Source organism: Aedes albopictus, chromosome 2 (assembly GCF_035046485.1).
Source record: "Aedes albopictus strain Foshan chromosome 2, AalbF5, whole genome shotgun sequence".
Taxonomy (NCBI): Eukaryota; Metazoa; Arthropoda; class Insecta; order Diptera; family Culicidae; genus Aedes; species Aedes albopictus.
The window spans coordinates 355,418,442-355,443,778 of NC_085137.1; the positions used below are offsets into that span (position 1 = coordinate 355,418,442).

Below are 25,337 nucleotides of genomic sequence, written 5' to 3' on the forward strand. Positions count from 1 at the left end.
TCAGGGCTGGTGCCAAGCTACCGAGATCAATTCAAAAGTTGGGGAATAATAGTACTACTACACGGAACTACAAATCAACCCAAATTTAAGTTCTTTTGACGCAATCCCGCACCTCCGTGGAATTACTCAAATTTGCGTCAAACAGCGATAGTGGTCACTAGGTAAATCTCATTTGATCGCTGCAAAAATTTTCACCCAGTGGTAAGTTATTTTCACCCAGCGGAGGCCTTATTTGACGCAAATTTGGGTTTAGTCAAGATAACCCAAATCGGCACCAACATTTCAAAAGGGCGTAACTGCATTTGGAAGTAATACCTTCTTTCAAAGCTGTAGGTCGTACCATAGACTAATTTCAAGACCTCGATGTACCAAGGAAAACCATTAAATTTTCTGTGTCCAGTCCGGGACCCAATAAATATTCATTACCGTGTATTTTTTTCCGTGTAAATTGCCTTTTGTGTAAAATATATTTAGCGTGTTACACCGATCTGACAGCTCTGACAGTAAGGGACTAAACATAAATTACGTAAAGTGAGTACCGAGGATTGTTCACAATCTGCGAACTTGACTGCGGAAAAAATCGCAACCATGACGCCGCTGGTCGTACTGCCTCCCTTACACTCAAACCACCGTGGTTGTCGGAAAAAGGAGAGTTTTTCCCATCTGGTACATGTTGTGAAAAACATGGAAATCATAACGCATGATCCACAGCTTTAAAAGAAGGTGATGATTCCAAAAGCAGTTATATGTGGGTGCTTCTCTCTTCGTTTCTGACAACATTCGTGTGGGGTGAGGGAGAAAACAACTCAATGCTGAGTGTGGTAGTTTAGCAGACCGCTGAGTAGGCGGTGTGTTAATAACGATCATTATTAGTATAACTGTCAAGAGACAAACACCACATTGGCGACGAGAAACAAGAACCCAGCGTAGGAAATCGAAGCTGATTGGAATCAAGATTAGTATATGAATCGGAATATGAACACACTACAGTGCGGTAAAGTGGTAAATATATACTGTCTGATCCCGGCGGATAGTATCTGACCGGGTCAGACAAAAGAGGGAAAAGATGCCTCACCGGCGGATGAAAATCTGGCCGGTACAGGCGAAAAGGAAAAGCTCACCTCAAAAGGGAGCTGCCGTAGCGACAGATACGATCTGTCGGGTCCGGCGAAAGAATGCTTACCTAAAAGGAAGCAACCGTAGCGGCAGTTTCGAACTGTCGGGTCCGGTAGTTGTAAAATGTTAAAAGTTCGCCTCAAGAAGGCAACTTGCCTTAGCGGATGATACGATCCACCGGGTCAGGCTGTTCAAAGATAAAAGTTCACCTCACGAAGGGAACTTGCCTTAGCGGTGGATGCGATCCACCGGGTCAGGCTGTCCAAAGATAAAAGTTCACCCCACGAAGGGAACTTGCCTTAGCGGTGGATGCGATCCACCGTGTCAGCAGCGGCGTCATGGTCGCAATTTTTTCCGCAGTCAAGTTCGCAGATTGTGAACAATCCTCGGTACTCACTTTACGTAATTTATGTTTAGTCCCTTACTGTCAGAGCTGTCAGATCAGTGTAACACGCTAAATAAAATTCACACAAAAGGCAATTTACACGGAAAAAAATACACGGTTATGAATATTTATTGGGTAGCGGACTTCCCAACTAACATTTATTGTGAATGTAAACGTCAACAAAGCGTCCTTAATACGGCTTGATGCTGAGTTACTGTGTTGTACATATGGACGGAAGCTTCTATGCAAGCCCTATACCAATGAATCTGGCGAACTTAATCAGCTTGTACATGCTGTGCGATCAGCTTCTATGCCACCAAGTCATAGCTCTTTTCTCGGCTCCTATGTAACCACTAACTGAATAACATCTTGAGAAGGCGCTTTTTCAGCCTTTTCGCAGTTGTTAAATAATAGTTTTACGGCATCCCCAAATTGAACGATTAAATACAATTAGGTTATGGATACCGTGACGCAATACATGTGGAACTGGAATTATCACTTTTAAAATTGAATAATGAAAGTACTTGCCGCTACTTGGAATCGAACTCCCGATCTCCGTATCCACTGGTCCCGATGATGTCCTCGCTACCACACTGCTATATATAAATAACATAGAAAATAGCCCGTTTTGTTTTACTCCAGACAAGGCTTCATAATTGTGCCACAAGAAACCTTACCCAACTTCATTTTGCTGTAAAAGCTTGTGAAACGTCAAACGCAATAATGTTTACATTGAGCAAGCTGTGTGGTTGCGCCAACAGATTCTTCTTCACAGCTTCTAGCTGAAAGAGTGTTCTTTAAACGGCTACGAAGCGCTGCTGTTTTGTGTTTTGGCAACATTACAAAACGTACTGTATAAAAGCAGCTGTTGTAGTGGCTGGGACTCTTACTCGATTTGCACATCTTCCGGCAAATCTTCCGGCATTGAATTAAAGTGCAATAAAAGCAACCCAAATAATTTCACAGCACATACATGGATAGCTGTAAAGAATTTGTGTAGTAGCTATATATCCCGCTTAAAGTTTGTTTTGACAATAATGTTTACATCCAACAAGCCGTGTTGGTAAACCAACAGTTTCTTTATTACAGCTTCTAGCCGTAATGAAATCGCATAACGGCCTTTAAAGCGCTGCTGGTTTGGGGATTTGTCAGTATAACGAATTGTACTGTATAGTAGCAGCTGTTTTGTTAGTGGGGACTCCTATTCGATGTGTTCAAGTTTTCACATCTTCCGGGAAATCTCCCGGAGTTGCAATAGAGTGGAATAAAGGCAGCCCCAGTGACAAGCAATGGATTTCTGAAAACCGAGTTTGGTAGTTGTATGGTGCTTATTTTGCAGTCGTGTATTAGCTTATCATTTATATTTGACTAGCTTTCCTTTTATTCAGCGTTGACTGCTTTTACTCGATGGTTACACAACAGAAAGCAAATGACTGAAGCTTATAGCGCTGAAAATGTTAGTTGGGTTGTCACCGAAAATTTGATCGTTTTCTTTGGTACATCGAGGTCTTGATATTAGTCTATGGTGTCAGGCTGCCAGAAAAGAGAAAAGTTTGCCCAAGAGGAAACTTGCCTCAGGTCAACTCACTCTAGAAAGTGAATGATCGTTGCGACAGTTTAGTCTCACCATAGAAGGGCGCCACCGTAGCGACGCGGCGAATGCGATTCGTTGGGTCCGATTATAGAAATGTTTACTTTGGGAATTTTGTTATGAAGTCGGCCCAACTTAAAACAAAAGGAGATATGACAATTCCGACTCCACCGACTAGGCGGTACGATTTGATTGATCAGAAATTCCACATTTTGAGAAATTCGCCTTTCAGAGGGAGCTACGGAATTTCATCCCCGTAGTAAGAAATAGCATATAGTTAAGCATTTGGTTTAGCATGCAATAAAACCCAAAGAAACGGAAATACGATACGTACTTCAACCAGTCGCACACATGGAGTCTTACTGTCTCAAAATAAAGAACCTATAAGTAACTGATGCTAAAGTAAACATTTTCCTTTGAAGAAAAGGAGATGTGGTAGTTTAGCAGACCGCTGAGTAGGCGGTGTGTTAATAACGATCATTATTAGTATAACTGTCAAGAGACAAACACCACACTGAGTAAAAACTATAAGCTGTTTAGCCAAATTTGAGTTTTTAGAACTTATTCTTTGGGTTTAAATATTTTTCAGTGTAGTAGACTAGTCTGATGTCGTTTTCGTTTTTGCGGCGGTGCTACACCGCTTCGTGCTACACTTTTTGCAGAACAAACGAACATTTTCGGTGCAGTTGGATTGGTGTGCGTGTATAAACACCAAAATATTGACAACTTTGCAAACGCTGATTGGTGGACACGGTGTGCATCAGCTACACTCCCGATTTTTTGAGTGCTGCACTATCTTGAGCGGTGCAGAAAAAGTGCTACACCGGTGCAGCACGAAAATCAAAAACGAACACTTTCGGTGCGTGCAAAAGTGCTACACCGGTGCAGCACCATCGCAAAAACGAAAACGACATAACATTTTCGGTGCAAAAGTGCTAAACCGATGTAGCTCCATCGCAAAAACGAAAACGACATGAGAGTGAGCGAATTCAACAAAAAGTTACTATTGAGCTATTTAGGGTTCGTTTAAATATTACGTAATGTGTTATTTGACCAATTTCAACAGTATTTATCTTTGTTTCAACCCCCTTCCTCCCCCACGAAACAACTTTTGTATGGGAAATTTCTATATTTTGTATGAAGCGTAACACAGCGCTAGACTCTCTCCCACCCCCTTAGCGTTACGTAATATTTAAATGAACCCGTACGATGCGACAACAGTGATGATGATTATTGCTAATTTAGAGAAAATTTTCCACTTTACGGAAGATTGAAAAGCTACCGCAGCTGTCAGACTGATGATTTTCACAAATGTATCATCAATCAGTCCAAGGATACCTTGGATCGAGCCTTGGATACGACGTCGATGATCATTGTTTGTTGTTGCTTTTCAGAACATTTCACTTTGCAAGCATGCTTTGATTCAACCAAACTTTTCAATGATACGATCATTTTCATGGCTGCGGTAGGACTTTGACAGCTGCGGTAGAACTCGGCGGCTACCGCAGAGTGGAAATTTTTCTAAAAATCCGCAATATATTAGTCCTGTTCAATGAAGCAGGCTGAATATTTCTCTTTGCTTTTCTCTAAAAACCATGGGTAGGACAATACATGGACTGTTCTACTCCTATCCTAAGTTTTTTTGCATTTTTTGTGAGTAGGCTATTCAGAGCGAGATTCAGAGTAGCACATGTCCCACCTGTCATACATCATACGATTTAAATATGGTCGTCGTTGTTGAAACTCGAAGTCACGAAATACGTCACGAAACATTCGCATACCTTCACAAACGTTCAGAATACAGGAGCTCCGATGCAACGGCGGTCAGACGTCAAACTCGATTTGACATCTACTTTGACATTAGGCCATATGAATAAAGTAGAGTAAATACTCTTTACTAAATCTATGTGAAGCTGTGAAGCAAATCTCTTTTTAGTTGGATTTTGCTTGGGGTTTTGCCCCAACCAGTGAACATCTAACTATCGAGACAGCCCATCTATCGAGCCACCAACGAACGAATCGGGACTGTATTGATTTTTACGGGTTGGGACGCCACATCCTGTCACATTTTCATTCACAAAATTGGCTAGTAAAACGGACTATACTAGCCTAACTTTACAAAACACCAAATGTAAGAGAACGATGATAAATTAGTCCAACATTTGGGGAAGGGTGGGTTCTAGGAAAGTGTGAAAGTACGTGTAAAAAGTATAGGAAAATTGCGTGACAGAGGGGGGAGGGGGTCTAGAAATCTCGAAAAACGACGGACGTAATAAATGAACATTCCCTAATCAAATCGACATTTTGATTTAAATTAAAAACAATCCGGTGGAAAAAGAAGACCGTGGGACGATAGTGGGACGAATGGAGGTCTATACAAATCCCGAAAGACGTGAATCTTCCCTAGAGGTAAATAAAAGATGAATTCGTTGAAATTCTAAAAATTCTCGAGAAGCTAATGATGATGTCTTGTATCACCTTAATGCAATGCATCTGCAATCATCTTCCTACCGTGCGCTAATCATCTTGACTGGAAAGTGTGCGACGCCGGCGGTGGTGAGATGACAGCGTTGGAAAATGCAACGCAGTTCTGTCAAAAAACAGCGACTCAGCAGCGCGGCCCCGTTTACTTGCGAGTGTTAGCATTGTTGGTTTATCGTTTATTGCACACGAATTTGTAGTTCATAAATCATTTAAAAACCTAATTTACTTTGCTAATTTGGAATAGAGATATCGCAGACATTCGGTAAGGTTACAGTGGAGTGGAATTTGAATTATTCAAAGTCATTGCTTGGTTGTTTTTCTGACCCCAACAGAGATGGCTGATAGCGCTGGCGAATGGTGTCTGATCGAGAGCGATCCAGGGGTTTTTACTGAACTGATCCGTGACTTCGGTAAGCTTGGATTCTAATAACATTTAAGTGATCTGATAACTATTGATTGCATTTCAGGTGTCGAGGGAGTGCAGGTAGAAGAACTGTGGAGTCTTGATGCCGAGCACTTCAAAAACCTTGAACCGGTGCATGGATTGATCTTCCTGTTCAAATGGGTCAAGGACGACGAGCCGGCGGGATCCATTGTGCAAGACAGTCGACTGGAGAAGATTTTCTTTGCAAAACAAGTGATTAATAATGCCTGCGCCACTCAAGCTATTCTGAGCATTTTGTTGAATGCAAAACATTCGGACATTCAGTTGGGCTCGACTTTGTCCGATTTCAAGGACTTTTGCGTCTCGTTCGACGCTTACAACAAAGGACTGGCCATGAGTAATGCGTCTCAGATTCGAACGGTGCATAATTCGTTCGCCAGGCAAACCCTTTTCGAGCTGGATAACAAACAAGCGAACAAAGATGAGGATGTATTCCATTTCGTCGGTTACGTTCCGATCGATGGTCGCTTGTACGAATTGGACGGATTGAAGGAGGGTCCCATTGATTTGGGCGCTGTGGGCGAGGGGGAAGACTGGTTGAATGTGGTTCGGCCCATAATCGAGAAGCGTATTCAGAAGTACAGTGAGGGTGAAATCCATTTCAATCTGATGGCGCTGGTTTCGGACCGGCAGATGATTTACCAGCGGCAGATTGACCAACTGCTTCAGGCCAGCGGAGAAGAAGAAATGGAAACGGACACGAAGCAGAATGAAATCACCAGACTGCGGATGTTGATCGAAGATGAGGTGGCCAAGCGCAAACGGTACAAGGTGGAGAACATCCGGCGGAAACACAACTATTTGCCGTTGATTGTGGAACTGCTGAAAATTTTGGCCCAGAATGGCCAACTGATGCCGTTGTATGAAAAGGCTAAACAGCGGGCAGCCGAACGGGAGACTCAAGGCAAAGTGACAGCACAGAAATAGAGTCGGCTGTGAAAATAAAGCTGAGTTAAGGATCGCTTCATTTAGGTAAGTGGCGCATTCTGTTTGAGGCATTTGGATTTGAATAAAGAACTCAATCGTACATCTAATCAGCTGTGGGCATGATAAATTCACTTTTTTCGAACTCCTTAAACTATGGCCCAAATGGCCGAAGTGGTTAACGTGTGAAATAGCAAATGGCAACGGGTTCGATTCCTGGTTGGTAAAAAAACTTTTCAGAATGAAATGTTCTTTGGTGTGACAGCTATATGTTCACCAGCAGTTACTCCATCAAATTATCATCTTATTTTTCCCTCAATTTAATTGAGAAACGTCGGTATAACAGGCCGTCAGCTCTGTTACACTGCCTAACTGGATTCAAGAGGAAAATAATGCCCAGGCTGTACTACCAGCTAAGCACGCAACTTCAAACTGGTGGTCGATGTTAAACAATCGGTGACACGAGGCCTAGACAAACAAACGCTCTGTCATCTATATGCAAACTTTGAAATTATTTTTACTATCGTGATCCAACCAACCCAAATAACAGTTAATAATGTTTTATTAAACCTTAAGTTTCTTGGTAACATTATCACCGGAGTCCATCAGATCCGATTTGGCCTTATCTGTGCTCGTTTCCTCGAACAATGGTGCGTCCTTCTGTTTTTGCAGATGCTCTATTAGCAAGCTCAAGGTATCCTCTTTGACATGTTTCCGAATCGCCTTGAAGAACTCAAGATAGTGATGTAGATTGTGTCTGAAAATGATTGTCGGGTTAAAAGTAATTCAATGCAAGCGTGAATAAACCTCCATCTTACATCATAAGTATGATGGGTCCCAGCATCTCCCGTGTGTTGTACAAATGATGCGCATAGGCTTTTGTATGTTTGGTGCACGCTAGGCAACTACATGATTCGATAAACCCGTTGAAATCCTCCGTCCACTTGGGATCCCTCACGTCCAGTTCAGTTTCTCGACTTTCGACGTCTTTCTCGTGGACATCGAAACTGAAAGTCAGTGCCCGGTTCTGCTGGGTTTTCAAATAAGCATAACTTGTGTCCAACACGTCGATTCCATTGGAAACCAATTTCAGAACGATCCCAGGACTAAACGCTCCAAACATGAATCGAGCTTTATCGGCCGGTAAAAGTTGACACGCGTGAGAAACCACTTCCAGGAGATTGCTTTCCTTCAGATCTCCGGCTGATGAGCCATTAGAATGGAGACCCGCTATCACGTATCCCCCTAGATCGTCCTTGAATGGCTCCAAGAATTTCACCGACTCTTTTCGTAACTTCAAGTTGTACCCTCCTACGATGGGTCCCAGCAAACTGGACTGCTTTAGGTTGGTCGACTTCCGGTGTGCTTCTATGCATTGCTCCACGAACTTTTCCGTCCGGTCCAATGACTTCTGCAGTCGTTTCTTCGAACTCTCCGGATCCGTGTCACCATCGAACAGTGGCACAAAAACGTCCGGCTTGAAGGCTTCCACCAGTTGCATGTACCGTTCGGATGTAAAATTTTTCCGACCACTTCTGCTGAAAATCGGCACGAAATCCTTCTCGTGGAAACTCGGCTTACACAGTTCGGCCGGGTCTTTCAGAACCAGCAAAGAAATCGAATCCTTCTGACCCACGAAGCTGGAAATTCCTTCGCCGCAAGCGCGGATTGCTTCCTCCATGTGATCGGTGTTGGTCAGGGAATGCAACATCGGAGGCGGGTCTGAGGTCAAATACTGGAGCACCTCCTTGGACAGAAATGGAACACTGCCGCCCTAGAAGAATCCATTAGGATAGCTGCGTTCGAACTCAGGACATATGTGGGTTACTCACCTTACTATGAAGAACAAGTGCCGGCGTGGGAAGCGTTACATTGGAGAACGCATTCTTTATGTTCAACTTTCCCAAGCGACCAGAACATTTGGAAACGGACTCGATTGCAAAATTCATACTGATAGTTTACTGCTGTCGGTTGAACACTATTTTAAAAGTTTTGGTTTTGTATTAATTTACGTTTAAGTGGAATAAGTTGAGTTGAAGCGTGAAACGTGATGAATGTAAATAAACGCGGAACTTTTGTTTGATAGTGGATGGTGCTAGCCTTCGACAGATCGATCGGTGCTACTGGTTGTATATATTTTGACGGATTACCGTGATCGACCAATAACCGGACGCAAACAAAATTGTTTTATGCACCAAGCAAAAACAAATAGTTCTTTATGCAACAAGTTGCAAAATGATGATTTTTTCAGCACGAGTCATACATTTATCAAACGAGGCTTGCCGAGTTGGATAAATACGACGAGTGCTGAAAAAAATCGAGTTTTGCAACGAATAAGCTATAATAATAGGCCAGGGCCCCACATGTCAGGGGTCTCCACAAAATTTCACTTCACGAAAGCAAGAAAACAAAGTGGTGCAAGAAACTTTCTCTTGATTTGATTTTTGCACAGATACGCTTGCATATGAAATGTGTGTAAACCCTTTCAACCGTCATTTCAATGAGGAAACCTCACTGGCAACCATTTAGAGATAGCGCAACGATTGCATTCATAGCACTTGAGTGCAAATGACAAACGCAAGCAGTCCCTTTCAGATACTGCAGTAATTCCACAGACAAACATACGTAACACTTGCGAAATTTCCATCGACCACGCTTTTATCGATCATTTTAAATTTTCATAGTTGTGGCTTTCACAACCAGAGGCGCGCGCATCGTTTTTCTATGCGTTTGACGTTTCACACTAGCGCCCTCTGTTGACGATATTGCACAACACAGTGATTCGTGCAACTTTTCCTCCAGGTGATGGTAGTGTGAACTGGGCGATGAATTTCCATGAAAATCGTTCAAGTTGTTACGTCTGGTTGTCTGTTGTAATTCAATGTACATATAGATGGAAGCAATGACCAAGATAATATGGGTTTTCCAGTTTTTACACACGTTTTGAGTTAAATTTTGTTCTACACGGAAAAACGAAAGTACCCAAAAGTAAGTTCATTTCACCCAACTTTGAGGTTGCGTGCGGGAAGCCAATTTTGAGTTGCTGCACAGCAAAAATTAATGTAAAACGCATCGATGTAATGTATGCCGATGTACTCAAATGCCTATGTAACCGTGATTTTCAGATGCAAAATCACACCGTCTCGATGCTAAATCACGTCTCCCTTGAAATTACACCGAAACTATATAAAAATTTACGATTACGCCAAACCTGTGTGATATTTACATTAAGAGGATGTGATTATTACACAGGAACAGCTGCAACCAAGCGGTTACATTATTGGATGGGCAAAATTACACAAACTCGATGTCATATCGCATTTTTCCAGGATGCGATAATAAGTTTCGCAACACTGCCCTACTTTGTTGTGATCGATCGAGCAATCACCTGCCGGCCGGCCATGTTTGATTTTATGCAGAGTTTTGCTCAAGCGGCTGCGGTTTACCCGTATTTCTCCGGTTTTCCAGTTTTTTGTAAGTTTAATTATCTTTATAAAACGTGTTTAATAAACTAACAGTTCATTTTTCATGTTTCCAGGACCATATAATGCATTTGAGGACAGCTGTTGAAGGTGGAGCCAGCACTCCCGGCGAATTTTCGGGCACGACGAAACAAACTTTGTTTTCCGGCACGGTTTTATCGCCTTGCCCTGCCGCCGATACATCTGCGCTGCACCGAAACTGCTGGAGTTTAGGCATCTCCCACACGCAATGTGATGAACCAGATTAAGTAAGGTGAGTTACAACAATTATTGATTTCTTTCCCACCAATCCAATTGGTTGATCCCGGTTGTTTCCTGTTTTCATATCTATGCGAGCAATATATGTAATAGTCCTTTTATTGATATTATACATGATATAAGTGTACTTCCAGTAAAAAATACATTTTTGTTTGCAACGTAAAACAGGCGTAGATGCGACAGGAATTTTGTCCGATCCCACGATCCTTGAGAAGTACCGAAGGAGCGAACACAACAAGAACTCCGAGTTCCCCGAATCGGCACGTCTTCCGCAGATGGACCACCCTCACGATCGAGGTCTGGGTAGAGTTTGTTTGACCGTTCCAGACTGCAGGACCCCAGCAGCATCATTCACAAAAGCCAATCCTCGAACTGCGGTTTTAATTGGTATCGGCGATGTTGCATCAAATTATATGTCTATTAGGTAAGTTGACATTTTTGATTGAATCCTATTTTCTTTATGTAAGTTAACTGTGTAATTTTTTTCTATTAGATCATCAAGACAAGCTTTTTTCTTAGAATGCAAAATAGCAGTGAAAGTAAAAGTTATTATTAACTTTTATTGTTTTTCAGCCAGAATCGAAAATCGTTTCTCCGGGCGCTCCGGGCATCGCTTGCTTCCCTTCGATTTGATAATATTCTGAACGTGAATATTTGACCTTGAACATCTGTTTGTACAGCCCGGATATGTACACCTTTTTATTTGCAGGTACGTCAAAACTTATATAGGGGGAAATACGGTGTCGACCAGGCTGTCGACAGGCTTTTAACCTTTCATTGCCAATGTGGGTAATTGAAGTCATTGAGGGTATTTTGTTTTGTACAAAGACGCATACTAAGACTCGGTAAGACTAAGGCCTGAGTGTCCTCTATTTGACGTAGGAGTCGTCTTCATTCTACTCGGTCCTTGGCTCTGCGTCTCCAGTTCCGCACTTTGCGAAGGGTCCGCAATCGTCATCCATTTTGATCGATCCACCTCGCTCCATACATCGCATTAAGACGCTTCCAGTGCATTATCATGCTAAACTAGACCTTAATAATATAACATTTTCCTTGACGAAGATAGGTTAATACACCTGGAGCCGCCATTTCCTCTATTGCAATAAAATCACTTTTTTTTGTTATTGGCGTAACGTCCCTACTGGGACAAAGCTCTCCTCTGCCAATGACAATTTTCAAGAGTTTGCATGAAAATGTATGAAATTTTGCAGGAATGTTACGTTTTTAGATAAAAATATGAGTGGAATATTTTTCTTTTATTTTACAATACTGGGCATTAAGGAGAATGTTCGACAGTTCAGCTAATTATGTTCCAAACAATGTAACGAAATATGAAGCAAAACAATCGCTGAAAGTATCGGAAATTATCGGAAACTCAGCATCAGCTGTAGTTTAACGCCCATTCATTACTGGTACTTAGCCTAAACACGGACGGAAATAACGACCTAGACCGACCGGGGTGAGAGGCAAGCATGCTCACCACTACACCAGCGACTCCGCTATTCATATTGATTGACTTATCAAAAAGACGACTGCTGGGAAAGATTGAGGAATTCTGAGAATGTTTGACAATATTCGAAACTCCAAAAGAGTTTTTGAGTTAATTGGGTAGTTTTCCCGTAGAGCGTGTGTATGATCAACAAAAATGATGGAAGGCGTTTTATGAATAAAGTTTTTTGATTTGTTTATTAAATATATATTCATTTGATATTTTTTGGGTATAAATAAAACTACGATTAATTATTGAATATATATAGTAATTATGATCTATATACATGGCTTTATTTGAAGTTTATGATTATAAATCATTAATACATATCTTTTATTAAATTAGTCCATGCCTTGAGGCGGATAAAAAAATCGTTTTTTGTTGTTGCATAGGTATATTGAAAGCATGCTATTTCGATAATTTCATAAGGACTGAGGAGCGCCATAATGAAAGTTACAGCATATTGTAGCTTCATATTAACAAGGCTTAGCGTAAAACTTTGAACACGATTATATCTAAATTGAGTTTTTTTTAAGTATCGTTACCATGATCACAATATCTTAAAAACTAATTGATCGATCTACAAACTTATTTCGTATTCCAAATCCAAATAATTAATAAATAGTTGGAAGGAAAATGTTTAAGGTTTCAACACCTAAAAATTAACATTTTGGTTCAACATGTGACATGTAATCATCTAATATTTGTTTCTGTTGTAGGTTGCAGAGGGAACAAGAACCGTCTGGTTCGGTTAACAAATGAACAAAGACTGAAGAAATTTTTTTGGGCTAAAAGTTCAAGATTGCTTTGATTTATTATAAATTAACTCTAGGTTGCTTCATTGAACGTGATTTGAATCAATTCAAAACAGTTTCACGATGATTTTTTGAGGATTTCTCTTTTGAGAAATTTCTTCAAAGATCTGATTCAAACATCCAGAAGAAATTCCTTTGAAGATTTCTCTAGAAGGAATCCCTTCGAAGTATTTTCCATGAGATATTTTTTTTCAGATTTGTTTTCGGAGGTGTCTCTATTCCTTCGAGTTGTTTTTCCATAAGAAATTTATTCAGATACTTTTCTAGGGGAAATTTTTGTAAGATAAATCTTTCCGGAGAATTTCTCAAGAGGTATTCCATTAAAGATTTTTCCAAGCAAGATGTATTCTTCGGAGGTCAATGAAAGAGAAATCCCTTGGGTCATTTTATTAGAGAACTTTTGTCGAGAATTGATTCTTAGATTCCTCCAAGGGTTTGACAAAAGATATTTCTCCGGGAATTATTTAGGTGTTTTTTTTTTTGACATGAATAAAATTTCTTTTGGGGATTCTTCTAAGAGAAATTCCTTCACAGATTGACAAAAAAAATAATCTGGAAATTTTTAAAAGAAATTTTTTCCAAGATATTCTTTTGATGAATTCTTAAACATTCAGAAATGTTTCTATGAGAAAATCTCTCGAATATTCCATCATGCAGAACAGAATTTCTTTAGGAGATGCGTGCGAGAAAATTCCTGAATGCATGGGATTCCCTAGAAATTCCTCCTGAGAAATTTTTAGATGAAATTCTTTTGGAGATAACTCCAAACAAAATTGCCTCGGAGTCAAATTTCCTTTTTTTTGTGAACGAAATTTTGCAGATTATATCCATTAAATTTTCTCCGGGGTCACACGATTTATTGACATTCTGTATGACTTTTTTCGACCTTTCTTCGAGGGATTTCCAACAGTGATTCAGAGGATTGTCTAAGAGAAATTCCTTCAGAGATTTTTTTTTGCTTTGCTTTGAATATTTGTAATAAAAGGATTTCTCAAAAAATGATTCTAAAAGAAATTTAATGAAGAATTCCTTAAAGAACTTTTTTATTATGTTTCAAAGGAAAATTGTTTCGAAGATGCGTCAAGTAATATCATACGACGATTTTCTCAAGAAAAAAAAATTAAAGATTATTCTAAAATGAGTTCCTGTGGAGATTTTTCCAAGAGATTACGTTAGAGAAATCCTGTAGAAGGATTTCGCTTGGTGATAAAACTTGAACTTTGACGAAACAAGGGAATTTTGCATGAAAAAATGCGTATGAAAATTAGCCTTGAGAGATTTATTTTGGTATATTTTCAAAAATAATTCCATCGGAAATTATACACAAGGTTCTTTGGATGTTTCTCTGCGGAAAAATTTGAAAACTCTTCTAGAATAAATTCCATTAAACATTCTTCTAGAAAGAATTGCTTTGATTATTTTACCAACAGAAATTTCAGCCAAAATATTTGCAAGAAAAATTCGTTTGAAGATTTTGCAAGAGAAATGTATTTAGATTTACTTCAAATTTTTCTAAACATAGTGTTTTTCCAAGAGAAATGGTTTCGCTTAATTCTTCGATCAAATTGTGTAAGCAATTGCTCTAGGAAGAATTTCTTCAGAGATTTTCTCTAGGTGAATTTCTACGAATATTTTTTGAAGAGGAATGCTCTTGGAAATTTTCCCGAAATTTATTTCCTTGGAAATACCTACCTCTAAAAGATTAGTTTTAAAGTCTCCTCAAACATATTTTTAAAAAATCTAAGGATGGTTCTGCGAAAGAAATTACTTCACAGATTTCTGAAAAAGATAATTTTTTTAAGGTTCCTCTTAGAGAAGATCTTGGGCGTAGCCATAGCGGGTATGGGGAGAGCCGCGCCCCACCCCCTTGCCGCAAAAAAATCTTTTGATTCAAGCCAACTCAAGATTATCAGAGTTCCAGAAAAATCTATCATAAAATAAACTTTTCCAATAATTAGGATTTTATCAATCGTCAACTGGTTTACGTTCCATTAATAAAAACAATTACAATTACTTAACAAACTTTTTTTCTCGCAAACTACTAGAAATTTTGCCAAGTATTTTTCTAAGAGCTCTAGTTCATATACGATTGAATTTTATTAAATAACAAGCTTGGTTAAATGGCTAAATATTGTGATTTCTGATTCATGGAATTCCAAAACAACATGCCAAATTTTCCGGATATGGCAGAACCGGTTCCGGTAGGGAAAGAGAAAGCCTTTCTAGAACAATATGCTGCTATAGAGTGTAGTAGCTCAAATTTTACGAATTTTCACTTGTGCACAACACAAACAAACGTCATGCTAAGAGCAAAAAAAAACTGGGATTTCTTAATGGCACCTACACTGCCCCCACTCGCATAACAGTCCCATTTGACTTTTCATCACTTTTGAGTTAACGTTATGAATAGTCATCATTTTTTATGTACTTCCAAGAACAACAATAAAAATTACGAATTTTGATGTCAATGTGTGAAAAAAATACCAAGTTATGAGCGTCCCATATCGAAAGTACCCGCATAACAGTTCCATCATGGATTTTTGTGTTACGTAACACAAAACTGAACAACGTTGTAGTGATTGTAATATTTTTGACAGTTATATATTCATGTGCAAAGCCATCTGTGAAAGTTTCGAGATGATCGAAATATTTTTCAAATTTTGGCGATTTTTCAAAGTTTTATATGGAAACAAGTTTTCAAACTTCTAATGCCGTTTTCTCAATCCCTACTTTTTGCAAATGGGACTGTTATGCGAGTGGGGCCAGTACAGAAAGCAACCACAAATTTCTTGAGGAACTTCTCCAGATATTCTTTTGAAGTTCCATGAATTCTTCGTGAATTCCTCCATGGACAACATGTGGGGTTCCGATCCGATAGTGATTACTTCATGCCACAAAAGTTCAGCCTATTGGACGCAGTGGCTTAATTTCCCCAACAGGGGAGGAAAAAAAAAAAAAAATACAGGAATTCTTCTAGTGATTTCACCAGACATTTTTCCAGGAATTTCTCCTGGGATATCTTCAGAGATTCTCGAGTGATTGTTCCAGTGTTTTTTTTTGACAATGTATTTATTGACGTATGAAGTGTCCTGGGATTCTCTCAAGAATTCCTCCAGGAGGAATTCCTACAGGAATTCCTACAGAAATTTCTCCATGGGTTTCTCCAGGAGTTCTTCAAGGGAGTCCTCTGGGAATTCCGCAAGAAATTCCTCTAAAGATTCGTCCAGGAGTTATTCTAGAAATTCCTCCAGGAATTTCTTTATGCATTTTCCCATGGATATCTCCAAAAATTCCTCCAGGAATTTCTTTAGAATTGCTCCAGTGATTCTTCAAGAAATTCCTCCCAGGGGGTCATGAGGGACACTCGATTACTTTACTGTAACAGACAACAAATGAGGGAATTTCTATAGTGGGTTGCGAAAAATACGTCTGCTGGCATAAGGCGGTCGCTCACCAGAAAGTTTGGGAACCTATGCTGTAGAGATACCTCTAGGAATTCTTCCAACAAAGAATCCTCTAGGAGTTCTTCTATAGATTCCAGCAGGCATTCTTCTGGAGATTCCTAGAGAAATTTCTCTAGGGCAATCTTGGAGCAATCCCTAAAGATTTCTCCAGGAATTCCTCAAGAGATTCCTCCAGGCATTCCTCTAGAGAATTCTCCAGGGATTGATCTTGAGGCTCCTTCAGGAATCCCTCCAGAAGTATGCTACAGTGATTCTTTCAGGAATTCCTCCAGGGATTCATACAGTGATTCCTCTACGAATTCTTCTAGAGATTTCTCCAGAAATTCCTACAGCCATGTCTCCACGAATTCTTCCAGGGATTTCTCTAGGGTTTCTCCAGAGATTCCTTAAGGAATTCTTCTATCTAGGGATTCCTCGAGGAATTCCTCTAGTCTAGAGAATCCTTAAGGAATTCCTACAGCTACTCTTCCAAAAATTTCCCCACCAACTCTTTCAGGGATTCCTTACGGAATTGCTAGTGATTCTTTAAGGAATTCCTCAACGAATTCTACCAAGATTTCCTCTAGGGATTCCTCCAGAAATTTATGCAGGGATTGCTCCAGGAGTTCTTCCAAAGATTTCTCTGGAAATTTCTGCTGGGATTCCTTTAAAATTTCTCCAAGAACTCCTACGGGGATTCCTCCAAGAATATCTCTACAAATTCAACTAGAAATTCCTTCAATGATTCCTCTTGGAATTCCTCCAGGACTTCATCCGACAGGTATTCTTCTGAAGATTCCACCAGAATTTCCTCTAGAGATTCCTTCAGGAACTTCTCTAAAGATTCCTCCAGGAATTTCTACAGACATTCCTCCAGGGGTTCCTCCAGGCATTCTTTTAGAGAATCCTCTAGGGATTCTTCAAGAAATTCATCCAAGGATTCCTCCAGGGATTCCTCTAGAGATTTCTCCAGGAATTTGTACAGGTATGTCTCCAGGAATTCCTCCAGAAATTTCACCAGGCATTCATCTAAGATTTCATCCAGGAATTCTTCCAGGGGCTCTACCAGGAATTCTAGATGTTATTAAGGAACTCCTCCTTCAGGGATTTTTCCAGGAATTCTTGGCAGGTATTCCTTCAAGATTTCATTCAGGAAATTCTCCAGGGACTCCTCCAAAAATTTGTCCAAGGATTCCTGGCGGAATTAACCCAGACGTTTAATCTAGAAATTTCTCCGAGATGTTTTCCAGAGGTTTCTCCAGGAATTTATACAGGTATTTCTCCAGGGATTTCTCGGGTTACCCCTGGGATTTCCCCTAGGATTTTCCAGGGACTCCTCTAGGATTTCCTCCAGGTATTTCTCCAGGCATTCCTCCAAGCATTCTTCCAGAAATTCCTTCAGACATACGTCCAAACATTCCTCAAGGAATTCGCCTAGGAAGTGCTCCAGGAATTAAACGAATTCTTTCAGAGATTCCTCCAGGAATTCCTTCGGGGATTTTTACACGATTTTTTTCCAGGGATTCCTCCAGATATTTCTTCAGAAATTCCTTTAGTTATTTCTCCAAAAACTACTCCCCAATGACTTTTGAAGGAATACCCGAAGAGTAATTGGAATAATGCATGAAGAACTCCTGTATAAATCCGAAAAGAAACTCCGGGAGAAATTCTAAAAGGAACTTCTGGAGGAATTCTCATAGGAACTCGTGGATTAATACCTGCAGGAGTTCCTGGAATAATTCCTGAAGTAACGTCTGAAGGAATTCTCGAAAGGAGTTTTCCTAGAATTCCTTGAGGATTTACCGAAGAGCTCCCGGAGCAACTACCAGAAGGATCTACTGAAGAAATTACTGATAGAACTCCTGGAGGAATTTCCGAAACAATGACTTCTGAAGAAAATGCCAAACGAAATCTAAAAGAAAAACAGTTTTCGTGTCACCAAGCATTAAGTCGCATCGTCCTGTGGAGCGCGGATTCGATTCCCGCCGCAGTTGTCTGGAAAAGTTTTCGGCTGTGCCAGTGGGCGTTGCATGCTAGTCCGTTGTCTAGTGTCATGCTTCCTTCAAAGTGCGAAAGCTGGAAGCATTAAACGTGTCCGTGTTTTTACATAAGAAATTGTATAGATCCGATAAGGAAATCCGGTAAAATGCAAAAAGAAATTCCTAAAGGAACTCTGAAGGAATTCAGGAGGAAATCCTGGAGGAGTTCTGGAGGAATCCCGGAGAGAATTCTTGGAGTAAACCTGGAGCAATCCCAGAAGCATTTCCTGGAGCAATCCTGGAGGGTATTTCTTAAGCAATCCCGGAGGGAATTCCTGGAGGAATCCCTGAGGGAATTCCTGGATCAATCCCGGAGGGATTTCATGGAACAATACCGGAAAGAATTCGTGTAGTAATCCTGGAACAATCTCTGAGTGATTTTCTGGAGCAATCCCGGAGGGAATTCCTGTAGCAATCCCGGAGGGAATTCCTGGAGCAATGGAGGGGATTCTTTGATCAATTCCGGAAGGGAATTCCTGGAGCAATCCCGGAGGGACTTCCTGGAGCAAACCCGGAGGGAATTCGGGAGCAATCCCGGAGGAAATTGGTGGAGCAATCTTGGAGGGAATTCCTGGAGCAATCATGGAGAGGATTCCTGGATCAATCCCGGAGAAAATTTCTGGAGGAATATCATGGAGCATTAAGAGAGCGAATTCTGGGAGTAATCGTGGAGCTTGTCGTGGAGCAACGCCGAAGGGGTTTCCTGGAGCAATCCCGCAGGGAATTTCAAGACAAATCCCGGAGGGAATTCCTGGAGCAATCGCAGAGGGAATTCTTGGAGCAATCATAGAGGGGTTTCATGGAGCAATACCGGATAAAATTCTTGGACTAAACCTGTAGCAATCCCGGAGGGATTTCCTGGAGCAATCTCGGAGGGAATTTCTGGAGCAATCCTGGAAAGATTTCATGGATCATTAACGGAGCGAATTCTTGGAGTAATCGTGGAGCAATGCCGAAGGGGTTTCCTGGAGCAATCCCGCAGGGAATTTCAGGACAAATCCTAGAGGGAATTCCTGGAGCAATCCCAGAGGGAATTTCTGGAGCAATCGTGGAAAGATTTCATGGAGCATTAACGGAGCGAATTCTTGGAGTAATCGTGGAGCAATGCCGAAGGGGTTTCCTGGAGCAATCCTGCAGGGAATTTCAGGACAAATCCTAGAGGGAATTCCTGGAGCAATCCCAGAGGGAATTTCTGGAGCAATCGTGGAAAGATTTCATGGAGCATTAACGGAGCGAATTCTTGGAGTAATCGTGGAGCAATGCCGAAGGGGTTTCCTGGAGCAATCCTGCAGGGCATTTCAGGACCAACCCCGGAGGGAATTCCTGGAACAATCCCGGAGAGAATTTTTGGAGCAATCCCGTAGGAAATTCGTGGAGCAATCCCGGAGGTCATTCCTGGAGCCATCTCAGAGGGAATTCTCGGAGCAATCCCGGAGGGAATTTCTTGAGCAATCCCGGAGGGAATTCTTGGAGCAATCCTGGAAGGATTTTATGGAGTGATACCGGAGATAATTCATGGAGTAATCCTGAAGCAATCTCAGAGGGATTTCCTGCAGCAGTACCGGAGGGAATTTCTAAAGCAATCATGGAGGGATTTCCTGCAGCAATACCGGATTGAATTTCTGGAGCAATCATGGAGGGATTTTATGGAGCATTAACGGAGCGAAATCTTGGAGTAATCCTGGAGCAATGCGAAGGGGTTTCCTGGAGCAATCCCGCAGGGAATTTCAGGACCAATCCCGGAGGGAATTCCTGGAGCAATCCGAGAAGAAATTTGTGAAGCAATCCCGTAGGAAATTGATGGGGCAATCCCGGAGGGAATTCTTGGAGCAATCATGGAGGCATTTCATGGAGCAATACCGGAGAGAAATTTTGGAGTAAACCTGGAGCAATCTCGGAGGGAATTTCTGGAGCAATCGTGGAAAGATTTCATGGAGCATTAACGGAGCGAATTCTTGGAGTAATCGTGGAGCAATGCCGAAGGGGTTTCCTGGAGCAATCCTGTAGGGCATTTCAGGACCAACCCCGGAGGGAATTCCTGGAACAATCCCGGAGAGAATTTTTGGAGCAATCCCGTAGGAAATTCGTGGAGCAATCCCGAAGGTCATTCCTGGAGCAATCCCAGAGGGAATTCTCGGAGAAATCCCGGAGGGAATTTCTTGAGCAATCCCGGAGGGAATTCCTGGAGCAACCCGAGAAGAAATTTCTGAAGCAATCCCGTAGGAAGTGAGTGGTGCAATTCCGGAGGGAATTCTTGGAGCAATCCTGGAAGGATTTTATGGAGTGATACCGGAGAGAATTCTTGAAGTAATCCTGAAGCAATCTCAGAGGGATTTCCTGCAGCAATACCGGAGGGAATTTCTGGAGCAATCATGGAGGGATTTTATGGAGCATTAACGGAGCGAAATCTTGGAGTAATCGTGGAGCAATGCCGAAGGGGTTTCCTGGAGCAATCCCGCAGGGAATTTCAGGACCAATACCGAAGGGAATTCCTGGAGCAATCCGAGAAGAAATTTGTGTAGCAATCCCGTAGGAAATTGATGGGGCAATCCCGGAGGGAATTCTTGGAGCAATCATGGAGGCATTTCATGGAGCAATACCGAAGAGAATATTTGGAGTAAACCTGGAGCAATCCCGGAGGGATTTCCTGGAGCAACCCCGGAGGGAATTTCTGGAACAATCCCTTAGGGATTTCATGGAGCAATACCGGAGCGAGTTCTTGGAGTAATCCTGGAGCAATGCCGAAGGGGTTTCCTGGAGCAATGCCGAAGGGGTTTGGGGCAATTTCCTGGAGCAATCCCGGAGGAAATTTCAGGACCAATCCCGGAGGGAATTCCTGGAGCAATCCGAGAAGAAATTTCTGGAGCAATCCCGTAGGAAATTGGTGGAGCAATCCCGGAGGGAATTCCTGGAGCAATCCTGAGGCAATCTTAGAGGGGTTTCCTGCAGCAATACCGGAGGGAATTTCAGGAGCAATCTTGGATGAAATTCCTGGAGCAATGCCGGAGAGAATTTTTGGTGCAGTCCCGGATGTAATTCCTAGAGCAATCCCGGAGGGAATTCCTGGAGTAATCCCGAAGAAATTTCATGGAACAATACAGGATCGAATTCTTGGAGTAATCCTAGAGCAATGCCGAAGGGGTTTCCTGGAGCAATCCCGCAGGGAATTTCAGGACCAATCCCGGAAGGAATTCCTGGAGTAATCCGAGAAGATTTTTTTTTATTTCTGTTTCTGTGTATTTGAACCTTGATTTTAACTTATGCTAATTCTACACTTACAAATTTCTGGAGCAATCCCGCAGGAAATTAGTGGAGCAATCCCGGAGGGAATTCTTGGAGCAATCACGGATGGATTTCGTGGAGCAATACCGGAGAGAATTTTTGGAGTAAACCTGGAGCAATCCCGGAGGGATTTCCTGGAGCAATCCCGCAGGGAATTTCAGGACCAGTCCCGGAGAGAATTCCAAGAACAATCCCGGAGGGACTTCATGGAGCAATACTGGAGAGAACTCTTGGAGTAATCCTGGAGCAATCTCAGAGAGATTTTTTGGAGCAGTCCCGGAGGGAATTCCTGGAGCATTCCCGGAGGGAATTCCTGCATCAATCATGGAGGGATTTCATGGAGCAATACCGGAGAGAATTCTTGAAGTAATCCTGGAGCAATCTCAGAGAGATTTCCTGGTGATGATTAACCTGGGCTTGTTAGGGGAATATCTGTAAATAAAAGAAAATCGGGTTAAGTACGGTTCCTTTGAATTCCACTAAGAATTTGCATCCTTTGACAGATACGTATTTCGACCTCAACTGTAAGATTTCCTGGTGCAATCCCGGTAATTTCTGCAGCAATCCCGATAGAAGTTCCTGGAGCAATCATGGAGGGGATCCCTGGATCAATTCCGGAAGGAAATTCCTGGAGCAATCCCGTCGGTAATTGGTATAGCAATCCCGGAGGGATTTCTTGGAGCAATACCGGAGAGAATTCAGGAGTTAACCTGGAACTATCCCAGAGGGATTTCCTGGAGCAATCCCGGAGGGACTTCAAGCAGCAATACCGGAGAGAGTTATTGGAGCAATCTCAGAGAGATTTCCCGGAGCAGTCCCGGAGGGAATTCCTGGAGCAATCCCGCAGGGAATGCCTGCATCAATCATGGAGGGATTTCATGGAGCAATACCGGAGAGAATTCTCAGAGAGATTTCCTGGAGCAATCCCGGAGCGAATTTCTGCAGTAACCACAGTAGGAATTCCTGGAGCAATCATGGAGGGGATTCCTGGATCAATTCCAGAAGAAAATTCCTGGAGCGATCCCGGAGGGAATTTCTGGATTCCGGCAATCTCGGATTCGGTATCTGGGAATCCATATGATTTCCATGATGAACTTCTGTATTAATCCCAGAAAAACCTTCTGAAAGAATCCTTGGGGAATCCCAGAAGAAACAACTAGAGGAATCTAAAAAATATCTCCTTGAGAAATCTCTTAAGGAAAAACATCAATCTCTAGGATAAATCCCAAGATCTTTGAAAAGCAAATTTATCGGAAACGGTGATAACAGGACTATCCCAGGATTAAACAGCTCGTCTATAAAGCTCCAAAACGACAAGAAGTTTTGAATATGTACTATGTACTACTAATTCCTAGGAAATTTCTTTCATAATTCTGTATACTAGTTACTCATAATCATACTCATAATTTTCTATTACTAGTTACTCATACTTTTTTCGTATGTTTCAGGATGACAATGCAGGCGTCTTCGTATCAATACGTCTTCGAGTCTGTCGCCGTCAGAATAACCGTTACTTAGATAACTAGCTCGAGGATCCGTATATAGCCGATGCGGCGAACACACATTCATTCAGCACGGGTTCGCTTTCCGAACGGTTCCAGATCCATTCGTAATAAAAATATATTTTACCTCCGTGCCTGTGCCATCCGCAAATTTTAAAATAGTTTAAAAATATTTTTAGCTAATTTTGAAGTGCTCATAGATCGTAATTTTAATGTGCAGACTATGCCCCAGTTGATACGTAACGTGTGTAGGAAGAAGAAAAAAGTGAATAAATAAATTCTGCTACAAGCTTAGTCCATCCATTTATCATTATTATTCTCTTCTATGGCTGGTTAAATTATGTTTTTATCCTTTTTCGGTTTGAATGTGGTGTATCTGTCATAGGGCTGTGCATCTTGACCTTTTATCGGTATCGACGAAACGCAATTCATCTCATATCGGTATCGGCGATATATCGGATTCGACATTATCGATATCGTATCGATATCCGAAAAGGAAGTACACAAAAAATGACCAATTTTTGTATCATTTGTATAATAAATGTGCTTCAAATGAACATTTGGAGTTAGTGTTGTTGCGTAAATGATGAAACTTACAAAAATATTTTACAAAGCTTGACCTAATAATCAAATTAATCGTAAATATCGGGAAAAATTATCCTTTATCGGTATCATTTTATATCAGTTTGAGCAATATCGGATATCGTATCGATAAATTTGATCCGATAATATCGATATTATCGATAATATCGATAAATACACAGCCCTAATCTGTCATGTTTAGCTATACGAAACTGAGCGAAAAAGGATGAAAATGTAATTTAATCTGCCATTGAAGAGCATTTCAAATCGATTCCATTTTACATCGCTTCAATTACATCCTATACGGATACGTCGAATTTATTACATCGCTCAAATTACATCGGATCTGTGTATTACATAAAAGCCGTCGAGTACATCGGGCTGTGTAATATTAATCTATCGATGTAACGACCTGGTTGCAGCGATTTCGATGTAATATTCAACAACTTTTTTTGCTGTGTGGAGTCGATGTTTAGGCAGGTAGTTTGCATTTAGGCGTATACGGCCAAAGTACCTAAAGTCAAGGTTCTTTTTACTCAACCGTCAGTTAAAATTGCTCAACTTTCGGTACTGTGCCACTTACTCAATTTTGGCTTCCCGCATCGAACTCTCAAAGTTGGGTTGTTTTGCTATTCACTCTCTGACAACAATACAGAGAGCGAATGAAACAGGATGCTAAAAAGAACTCAAAAGCAGGGTGCAAAATGTTCATAGTCATTGACTGAAAACAGCACGAATTTGAATGATTCTGCACTGAACATTCAAAACAAACAAATTCATATTTGCTCAATTCGTAGTCATTAAATATGAAGCCGATCGAGAACTATCTTCATAATTACCTACGTTTATGGCTACGATTCCTTCCAAAAACACTCCACAACAATTAAATGGGAAAAGATCTGTGTAAAGCACCATTAAATGTAATCGAAACGTTAATATTTGATTAGTAATTTAACATTTTGTAAGATGTTTACAAATATTCATTGACTTTCATTAAGTTGACAAATGAGTATCGAGCAGCTGAATATGAATATGCAGGCAAGTGAATGAAAATTTCCGCACGGTGAACTTCAACTCGTCTGCTCGAAAATTTTGCGCCCTGCTCAAAAGTAAGTTTTAAAATACTCAAGTTTGGGTTCTCTTGTTTTTCAGTGTAGGATAAACATCTGTTCTGTGATTTTTGTCATTCATTTTTCATTTATTTAGTTAACATCAAATTCATGATAATAATGAATCAACAATTTGCCGCCATAATACTCGATTTGCAGCTGCAGCTCTCCAACGTCGGTCACGCCCAACACTCGCCAGATCACGCTCCACCAGGTCCGCCCATCGTGCTCTCTGCGCTCCACGCCTTCTTGTACCAACCGGATGGTTAGCAAACACCAACTTTGCAGGGTTGTTGTCCGGCATTCTTGCAACATGCCCTGCCCACCGTATCCTTCCGGCTTTGGCTACCTTCTGGATGCTGGGTTCGCCATAAAGTGCAGCGAGCTCGTG

The 25,337-nt window shown here is 41.2% G+C and overlaps 2 protein-coding genes and 1 long non-coding RNA gene across 4 annotated transcripts; 2 read left to right on the forward strand and 1 right to left on the reverse strand.

The window, feature by feature from the left end:
• The first annotated feature begins 5,677 nt into the window (after positions 1-5,677).
• Positions 5,678-7,055, forward strand: LOC109407431 (ubiquitin carboxyl-terminal hydrolase isozyme L5). The gene is made up of 3 exons (XM_019680470.3): positions 5,678-5,838; positions 5,909-5,986; positions 6,044-7,055. Exons 2-3 carry the CDS (start codon positions 5,911-5,913, stop codon positions 6,946-6,948), a joined length of 981 nt encoding a protein of 326 aa, XP_019536015.1. The 5' UTR covers positions 5,678-5,838; positions 5,909-5,910; the 3' UTR covers positions 6,949-7,055.
• Positions 7,056-7,489: 434 nt separating this feature from the next.
• Positions 7,490-9,032, reverse strand: LOC109407432 (queuine tRNA-ribosyltransferase accessory subunit 2). The gene is made up of 3 exons (XM_019680471.3): positions 8,778-9,032; positions 7,764-8,719; positions 7,490-7,702 (listed from the first exon to the last, which is right to left on the reverse strand). The coding sequence occupies exons 1-3, from the start codon at positions 8,892-8,894 to the stop codon at positions 7,510-7,512; spliced, it is 1,266 nt and encodes a 421-aa protein (XP_019536016.2). The 5' UTR covers positions 8,895-9,032; the 3' UTR covers positions 7,490-7,509.
• A 1,013-nt stretch (positions 9,033-10,045) lies between these two features.
• Positions 10,046-23,549, forward strand: LOC109401988 (uncharacterized). 2 transcript variants are annotated; one of them, XR_003895655.2, is made up of 5 exons: positions 10,046-10,419; positions 10,484-10,680; positions 10,854-11,109; positions 11,259-11,394; positions 23,202-23,549. It is a non-coding gene; the product is annotated as an uncharacterized LOC109401988 (long non-coding RNA). The 2 variants fall into 2 exon arrangements; XR_009997141.1 differs by lacking the exon at positions 11,259-11,394 and having other exon boundaries at positions 10,052-10,419.
• Positions 23,550-25,337: the final 1,788 nt, after the last annotated feature.

Bases quoted from the DNA above. Each gene is read 5' to 3' on its own strand.
- LOC109407431 (XM_019680470.3), top strand. From the start codon at position 5,911: ATGGCTGATAGCGCTGGCGAATGGTGTCTGATCGAGAGCGATCCAGGG. The intron at 5,987-6,043 runs GTAAGCTTGGAT...ATTGCATTTCAG, and splicing joins TGAACTGATCCGTGACTTCG to GTGTCGAGGGAGTGCAGGTA.
- LOC109407432 (XM_019680471.3), bottom strand. From the start codon at position 8,894: ATGAATTTTGCAATCGAGTCCGTTTCCAAATGTTCTGGTCGCTTGGGA. The intron at 8,720-8,777 runs GTGAGTAACCCA...GGATTCTTCTAG, and splicing joins CACTTGTTCTTCATAGTAAG to GGCGGCAGTGTTCCATTTCT. The intron at 7,703-7,763 runs GTAAGATGGAGG...AATCATTTTCAG, and splicing joins GGACCCATCATACTTATGAT to ACACAATCTACATCACTATC.